The sequence below is a fragment of the Eutrigla gurnardus genome (genome assembly GCF_963514095.1).
Source record: "Eutrigla gurnardus genome assembly, chromosome: 14".
NCBI lineage: Eukaryota > Metazoa > Chordata > Actinopteri > Perciformes > Triglidae > Eutrigla > Eutrigla gurnardus.
In genome coordinates, this window is record NC_139937.1 from 24,569,744 (window position 1) to 24,578,375 (window position 8,632).

The 8,632-nt window shown below is 43.2% G+C and overlaps 1 protein-coding gene across 2 annotated transcripts; it reads left to right on the forward strand.

Moving 5' to 3' along the window:
* Positions 1-894: 894 nt before the first annotated feature.
* Positions 895-8,601, forward strand: LOC311023980 (sialic acid-binding Ig-like lectin 10). 2 transcript variants are annotated; one of them, XM_084026124.1, is made up of 10 exons: positions 895-1,031; positions 1,449-1,549; positions 2,329-2,733; positions 3,277-3,597; positions 3,722-4,048; positions 4,655-4,948; positions 5,029-5,316; positions 5,499-5,610; positions 5,725-5,794; positions 6,286-8,601. In XM_084026124.1, exons 2-10 carry the CDS (start codon positions 1,489-1,491, stop codon positions 6,721-6,723), a joined length of 2,316 nt encoding a protein of 771 aa, XP_083882250.1. In that variant the 5' UTR covers positions 895-1,031; positions 1,449-1,488; the 3' UTR covers positions 6,724-8,601. The 2 variants fall into 2 exon arrangements, with proteins under 2 accessions (XP_083882250.1, XP_083882251.1); XM_084026125.1 differs by having other exon boundaries at positions 2,329-2,355.
* Positions 8,602-8,632: the final 31 nt, after the last annotated feature.

The window sequence follows — 8,632 nt, forward strand, 5'->3', positions numbered from 1 at the left end:
AGCAGATACTTTCTATATGACTGTGGTGCTCGGTGTACTTCATCTGTCACAAGTTAATTGTAATACTCTAAGACCAGTGTGCGAGTTATACCACGGTGTCCGGGGGAGCCGGGGCTGGGGGCGGGCGATCTTTTTTTTTTTTTTTTTTTTTTTGAGGGGGGCAAAGTTTAAATGCTGATCCTGTCATTAATAGCAACAGCATATGCCTATTATAAAGAGAAAATCCGTTGCACGCACACCATAGGTCTATGTACAATATTTACATGAAACACCCCGATCGATCATCATCACATCATACATCACAGAGCCAAACACGCGATAAGAGCAGCCAGCGGCACCAACCATGAACAATATGGCAATAGCCTATTATTTACAATACAGCGCCCCACGCTTCAAGCGCCTCCGACGTGCAAGCAGGCAACACTTTTTTCATGAATCACGAACTAAAAATACAATTTTATTTCTCTTATTTTACACCTTTGAGGGAAAACCATGGCCAAAATATAATTAATTTGGCAATCATATCAATATTTTAGAGCTCCCCCCAAATTTCACAAATCATGTTTCCAGGGGAGCTCAGGTGGCCACCAGGGGAGCCATGGCTCCCCCTGCTCCCCCGTAACTCGCACCCTGTCTAAGACTAAAACTACTCGTTTGGTTTTAGGCTGTAGGCGTCGCTTATTATCATCAAATATTAAGACTTAAAAGAAAGAAATAAGGGATTTGTTCAGTGCTTGTACTTTGTTGGTTTCTCAAGAAATCAAAAACTTTCACATTACTTCGTTGTCATAGAGATTATCTTAAGCATAAAAGAGGAGATGTATGAAAGAATAAGATATATAATGCAAGATATAGAAGTCGGTCTAAGGAGAGGCGAGATGTTGCTCAGCACTGTGTGGGGAAACTTCCTGAAAACTTGCTGTTGCATAAAGAGGTCAGAAATAGAAAAGGCAAGAAGAGGAAGAACTCGTTAAGAGGAGAACTCGGCCGAGGTCACGGTGGAGAGACGCAGCAGAACGAGACGCAAAGAGGTAAATCACAACATTCCTATCTTTAAACTATCATGTTGGACTGGAAATAGAAGTTAAGTTGTCGAACTGATGAACTAATTAAATAACTAATTTAAAAAAAAGCCTTTTGACATGACTGGATTTGCTGGTCAAGCAAAGGTGGACCTTTAAAGATGAATTTGTATTTGTCACAGTTGGTGGTGCCTTCGGTGAAAGACTCAGGAGGCCCAATCATTGTAGAAGGGCTCATTTACAGTTTATCACATCTTTCGCAAACAAAGTGCTTCACCGTAACAAATGTCATCGGAGTAAAAGTCCCCGCGGTGAAGTGTGCAACCGCGGAATAACCGAACGTGCCACATCCTGTAATAAGATCTGTGATGTCAGCTTCGGAGCTTCCTTTGGTTCAGTTCCTCTTATGTTTTATCGGACTTTCAGTGTGAACTTTGTCCAGACCGACCTTCTCAAATCATCAAGGATGTTTGTCCTCACCTGGGCGAATCTGCTTTTCTCTGTGATGGGCAGCATCGCTTTCACAGGTATGCATCTTTATGATAATCATGCTATCGTGCCAACATTTAAGATTTGATCAGCAGAGTAGACGACCTCATCAAGGAGTTGGTTTGGTACAGGTGTTGTGCCAGTGTAGGTATCCCCGACAGAAATTGTTTCCCCTGGCTGCGGGAGCTACTTCCTCTGTCTATTTTGAGGGTGGATACAAATTCTGGCAGACATGTAAACGTCTGAAATAATCTGTTTCCCCCCCATAACTTTGTGTATAAGAGAAGTAACTTGCTCATAATCACAGAGGTTATAGAGTAGTATCTAAAGAACAAACAAAATAAATCATTTGATGCTCAGACTTCATCTGTCTACTATAGTACATTTCGAGTGAAGTAGCTTAAATAGACGTAATTGAAGCCAGAAAACAATCACAGTGGTCTTGATTTTGGATATTGACGTATATTTAGTTCGACAAATTCCATACCAGGACTTGAATTACAGCGTGCTATATGTCAAATCACATGAGGAAATGATTACCTTCGTTTTGCCGTTCAGTACTTGTACAACGTTAAGACGTACAAAAGAATAAAATCATAACGCTGTTGCTCCGCCTTCAGGCTTCCGCCTGAATGAATGCGCGCTACCGCAGCCAGGGGAAACAATTTCTGTCGGGGATACCTACACTGGCACAACACCGGCTCACAGCAGACATTCACATACTACTAACAGTGTTCTCCATTATTTATTAATGTTCATGGTGTGTTGTCAAAATGTGAATAACCCTGTTTTTTTGTCTCACTGTTTCTATTATCAGGTGCATCAGTGGAGGGAATAACAAGTTGTACATTTGGATTCTGTATCACTCTTAATGACGGAGAGATAACAGCAGAGGCGGGACTCTGTGTTGTTATACCATGTTACTTCAGTACTAATTATCGCTTTACACCCCAAAATGTAGTCTGGTACCAATGCGACCCATCTAAAGCAAGGTGTGGTGATCAAGACATTATATTGCACACTAACACTAAAAAAGTTCAGTCTGGATTTGTGGGACGAGTGTCGCTGTTGGAGCCTGACGTGACTCGAGGGAACTGCAGCATCATCTTCAAAGACCTCACTGAGTCGGACTCTGGATCATATCAGCTCAGAGTTAATGGTTTACTGGGGAGCTCTCCAGATGGATTTACATTCTCTCCAAGAGCAACTCTCTCAGTTAAAGGTATGAAGTGCTACAACAAAGAAGTGATGATGTTCATCATAACGTATTTTGTTGTATGTCTTAATGGAGCGTGAAGTAATGTTTTCAACATTTTTTCGACCTCTGCGGGCAACCAGTAGGAACTGCAGCGGTTCCTGATTTAACTCGGAGTGCTGAAAAGTGAAGCCAATTGTGAAGCGGCTTAAACTTGCATTTTCTCTGCTGGCCACCAGGGGGCGACTCCTCTGGCTGCAAGACGAAATCCGTTTGAATGGAAGTCTCTGAGAAGATGAGCCTACTTCCATTCACTAAAATTGCAAGATGGCGACGGCCAAAATGCCGAACTTGAGACTTCAAAGCCGTAGTCCGCAAACCAATGAAGGACACAACAGTCTATGGCATAGACAGTATATAAGAAGTGGGCGTAGTCACTTAAATGTACTTATATCATAGACTCAATGATATCACTACTTATTACCGCATTGAAATGTTTAACGAAATATCAGATTATTTAAGCTCTAATGGAAGTGAATGGTGACCTTCAGACTGCTATCTCCCCATTAGTTCTGACCCAGAAGCCCACGGTGATGGTTCCTCCTCTGACGGAGGGCCAGCAGACCACGCTGACCTGCACTGCTCCTGGTCTCTGCTCCGGATCGGCTCCTCAGATCACCTGGACCTGGAGAGGAGCCGGAGAGACAGACCGCCACATCACAGGAAACCTCACCGCTTTCAAGACGGAGCCTCTGACTGCCGTCACACAGAGACACAGCTCAACCCTGACCTTTAACCCTTCAGCTGAACACCACGGCACCGACGTCACCTGTAAGGTCGGCTTCACAAACGGCATCACCACAGAGGAGACGGTGACTCTGAATGTGACCTGTGAGTACGGCACACTTTAATTCCCATTTCTCTAAAATGTTCACTCAGAGATGTGATCTCGGGTTTTTTCTTTGGGTTACACCCTAACACTGCATATAATACAGTGTGTTATTTTCCCTCATAGATGTGAAGGAAGTTAAAATCACTGGGCGTACAAGCGTGAAGGAGGGTGAGTCTCTGAATGTGACGTGCAGCGTTGAAAGTTTCCCTCCATCTCTCGTCACGTGGACGAAATCGCCCGACAAAGACATGCAGAACGGAACGGAATCGAATCTGCAGAACGACCCTTTAACAGATCTGCAGAACAGCACTGAGACCTTCCCGCAGGAAGAAAGTGGAACAAGCACCGTTTTCATCCGGAAAGTGACGACGGAAGATTCTGGAGTGTACACCTGCACAGCAAAATATCAGAATAAAACCCTGATGAAAATTGTTGATGTAACAGTCATATGTAAGTACATTGTAAATATTTTCTAGTTGCATTTCTGTTTTTGTCATCAGGTGAAATTATGTTAAGAGCAGAAAAATAGGCTTTTTAAATCCACTACCTGCACCTTCATACATATGTGGGACCATGTTAAAGGTTGAGCAGGTCATTTTGAAAAAAACACAGAGACTTTGAACGCATCACCAAACTGACAACGTCAGAGAATCGACGGTTTGGATTTTCTCCAACGTTTTTGATTGGACGGGGTTTTTCCAGTCCTGCCACAGATGATATATATATATATTTAATCCAAGCATTTAATTTGTTCATTGCTGTCAGTATGATATGAGGATTCCAAGTAATATAACAGAACGTGATTCTGAATATAATCACCTACTCAACCTTTAAGGTGTGTTTAAATGAAATGAAAGGTTTCCATCTGGTTCTCAGCCAGACTGGATCCAAAGATTTAGAAGCATGAACACTTGTTGTCTGTGAAATCCACTGGCGCCCTCTGGTGGTTGTTTTAAAATGAGACAATGCATGAATGCAGTAACAACAACAAAAACCATCTGTTTCCACCCTCTTTATCTCAACCTCAAATATTTAGTTTTTCATTTTTCTTCACAGATGTGAAGAATCCTGTCATCGCCGGCGACACGACCGTCACCAAGGGAAACGCCCTGAATTTAACCTGCAGCGTTGAGAGTGTCCCTCCGTCTCACGTCGCATGGACTAAACTCGGCTCGGACCCAAAGCCGTACAACGACACTGAGCCGCAGAACCACACTGAGCCGCAGAACCACACTGGGTCGGCCACGCTCGTCATCCCCAATGTGTCGGTGGAAGATTCTGGCCGGTACATCTGTACAGTGCAACACCTGGACACGACCCTGACCAGATCTGCTGATGTCACCGTGACGTGTACGTAGACTGCCCTCAGAGGAAGTTTGAATTTACACGATACATTTTGTTGATGACTGTTGAATGATTTCTGCTTGCAGGGTTATCAATGTTCTCAAGTCCCTCCGGCTGCGTGACCCGGTCAGAGGTCATGACCTGCGTGTGCATCAGCGAGGGCTTTCCTCTACCCACCATCAAGTGGCGGATGCTGGAGAAACCCACCGAGTACTCTGTCATCACAACCGTGTCCAAACACACAGTCAACAGCACCGCCACTCTGGCTGTAAAAGATCACGACGGCACTTCCGTGGAATGTTTCGGCAGCAACGGGAATGCAGAAGCGATAGAAAGCCTGACCATCCGAAGAGACAACGAGCCAGAGAAAGATGGTACGTGTTCTCCAAGCTGTCAGTAGACCGCAGGTTTATCACATCGTTTAGTACCTCATTTGTTTTACTGCAACCTTTTTATTTGGACAACCACTGGGCAAGCTGTCAAAAGGAAATTAATGATTGCATGTAGATGAGCAGAATGTTTTTTTTTACCTCCTCTTTGTTCCTCTTTATTGCAGTTCAGTTCGAAGAAGTACTTTCAACGATTTCATGGCTGCAAGTCATCATTGCCTTTTTCATCGGAGTACTTCTTTCTGCGGCCATTTTCCTTGCAGCAAAGAAGTGTCACAGGTACACTATTAAATAAATAAATAAAGAATTAATTTCTGGTTTTCCTCGTGAATATTCTTTATACATACATTTAAATATGCAGCTGATTTTATTTGCTTTTTTTCTTTTACCCAGAAACAAACAGAAGGGCTCTGGAAATGTGGTGGAGACTCTGGCGTTGGTGACCAGTCAAGAGGATCCGCTGGTATTTATATCCATTCATCTAGTAATATCTGTATATTAGTCAAAACAACCATCCCCAATATATCATATGTTTAAATGTGGCTTTCCGTGTTTAACATTTCAGTCAGACACACTTTAGTCAAGGGTTTGACCATTTATCGATTTGCAGAAAAGACGCTTTCAGGGGACATATGGATGAGTTTGGGTTAGTTGAACTAATAGAAGTGTCAGATTTTTTTATATACAGACAGATCTGATTGAAGTAATTTTACTTTGATAAATGCAGATATATATTTGGATGGATTACAGTATCTCCAAAAACATGCTTTAAGGTCATTTTTGAAAAAACTGCATAGACTTGAATGGATACCATTGAATTACAGCCATTCCAAGATGGTACAACTTGAAGGAAATAGTTTTCAGTAACGAAATATGTCAGATAGAAACGCCTCGCATGTTGTCCAAAAGCAGCAGGTGCCGAATGAGTCGTTTACATGATGTTGTCCCTCACAGATAGATACTTACGAAGCGGTCGAAGAGGATCAGAGCTACTACCAGGAGGCGGTCGAAGAAGACGGAGTAAGTGCGTCCGCGAAGCAAGCGTCCCCTGATCTCAACGGTGTCCCAAAAGAGGTCGAGTACGCCAACATCGATTTCACCGCGTTGAGGAGGAACAACCTGAGGGAGGCAGCGAAAAAGCCAGAAACGACAGAGACGGAGTACGCTGAAATTAAGAGCGAGGTGAAAGAGCAGAGACAGGACAACGGTGCACAGGAAGGTGATGCGTTGGAGGGCAAAGAGGAGGAAGCCATGATCAGGGAGGAGGAAGAGGCAAATCCTTGTGCTCCTGAGGAGGAGGAGGCCGAGGAGGTGGAGGTCAAGGAGGCCGAGGAGGCCGAGGAGGACATGGCGGTGTACTCCAACCTGAAGGACATTATGGGAGACATATGAGGAGTGTTGCTCAAGGATGAACTTTCTTTGCTCTTTACTTGATTGATGGTCGTAAACTGATTGTTTTCTTCGTCCCGCAAGAAGCTTCTAATGGCGGTGATCTTTCAAACGCCGCATCCAACCAGAGTCAAAAACTGAAGGGACCGAGGATTGGATAAGGGTTGGTAGTTGGACAGAATTTCTCTTTTCCCGTTTTATTGTCACTCAGCGGGTTCATAAACCTTCCAATTTACCCCCGTCTCTGAAAGCGTTGATGCCACCGTTACTGCAGTGGCATGCAAAGAGGCAAGCGCTGCCGTCCTCTTGTTTGAGACGTCTCATTTCAACAGGAATAGCATGTGCCAAACTGTCCCTCTGGTGAACCCAGATAACTTCTTACTTAATGGCACCCGAGTTAAAATGTAACCTTCACTGTCCCCCTGTGTAAAGGAGAGGTGTCCCTCTTTCAGCTTCTAAGTGTTGCAACATCGTCCGTTGGTCGGTCGTCTGACTTTAGGACTGAAATATCTCGACAACTATCGGACGGATTCTCATTAAGTGTTGTACAGACATTGATGTTCCCCAGAGGATGTATCAAAATGTCACCTTCAATATGAGACCAAATTCAAGACGATGGCACTGGCCTTCAGGGCCATCAATGGAACGGCACACGTCTACCTTCAAACACTGGTCAAACCACACGCCCCGAAGCGAGCACCTCGCTCCTCTACTTCAGCTGGCCGGCTGGTACCACCATCGCTGAAATTAAACAAATGTGGCTCAGCAAAGTCCAGACCCTTCTCTGTTCTGGTCCTCAGTGGTGGAACGAACTCCCGACCAACGTCAGGACAGCAGAGTCACTGCCATCTTCCGAAAAAGGCTCAAGACTCACCTGTTCAGACTTCACCTCCACTCTGCATAACATGACCCACTAGCAACCGCACTTCCATGTTCTTACCTGTAGCACGTTGATCATAGCACTGTTGTACTTAAGGTATATTTGCTGAACAGCTTTTCTTTTGACAAATGTACTTATTGTAAGTCGCTTTGGACAAAAGCATCTGCTTAATGCCCTGAATGTAAATGTAAAATACCATGGAAGTTAATGACTTTCCCATCAGCCTCAGCTGTATACGTTGCATTCAATGCCAATGAGCATCATGCTAACATGCTAAACTAAGAGGATGAACATGGTTGATGGTACATAAACATCAGCATGTTAGCATCATCATTGGAACTGTGTTAGCATGTTGATGTGAGCATTTGGCATGAAGCATGACTGCACTTGTGAATCTACGCCTTCATTTCCCATGCTTGGATATAATTCAGAACGCTGATATTTCGTTTTGTTTTTTTTAAACATCTTACTTTTCATTGTATTTATTTTTTTGTCAAACTGATAAAATGTTTGGTCCAATGTGTCTCTGTTGCACCATCAATGCTCTTTTTTTAAGAAGTCACAGAGGACTTCCCTTTTTTAAGAGTTACAGGAGTCAACTTGACCGAAAACAGAAAACACGACTTGGTAAAGGGTCCGTAGTGAGCGTTCAATACGCACAGAGAAGCTAAATATAGTTACTGTCAAGCACCTTTTAGAGAGACTGCAGCAACGCCATATAAGGAAAGGTTTAAATGCTTCAGGGTTTTCTGATTAATTGTAAAGATGTGTCACAATAAACCACTCAAACTAAATTCTTAAAAATAACCTCTACATGTTTAAGAGGCAGCTGCAGTGAATTAAGAACTAGGATTCAAAGAAATACTACTTTTTTTTTTGTCTGCAGGCATTTAATGCACTTAATCCAGGGAGTTGTACATGAATAAATCAATAATTAAAGTAATGACTGATATCTTGGACAATTGACCATCATTATTACACAATGTAAAAGATAAGTGACTTTCTTAACACGGACAAGAACACATACTGTAT

Coding starts and splice junctions, on each gene's coding strand:
- LOC311023980 (XM_084026124.1), top strand. CDS start 1,489: ATGTTTGTCCTCACCTGGGCGAATCTGCTTTTCTCTGTGATGGGCAGC. Junction 2,734..3,276: donor AGCAACTCTCTCAGTTAAAG/GTATGAAGTGCT, acceptor TCTCCCCATTAG/TTCTGACCCAGAAGCCCACG. Junction 3,598..3,721: donor GGTGACTCTGAATGTGACCT/GTGAGTACGGCA, acceptor TTTCCCTCATAG/ATGTGAAGGAAGTTAAAATC.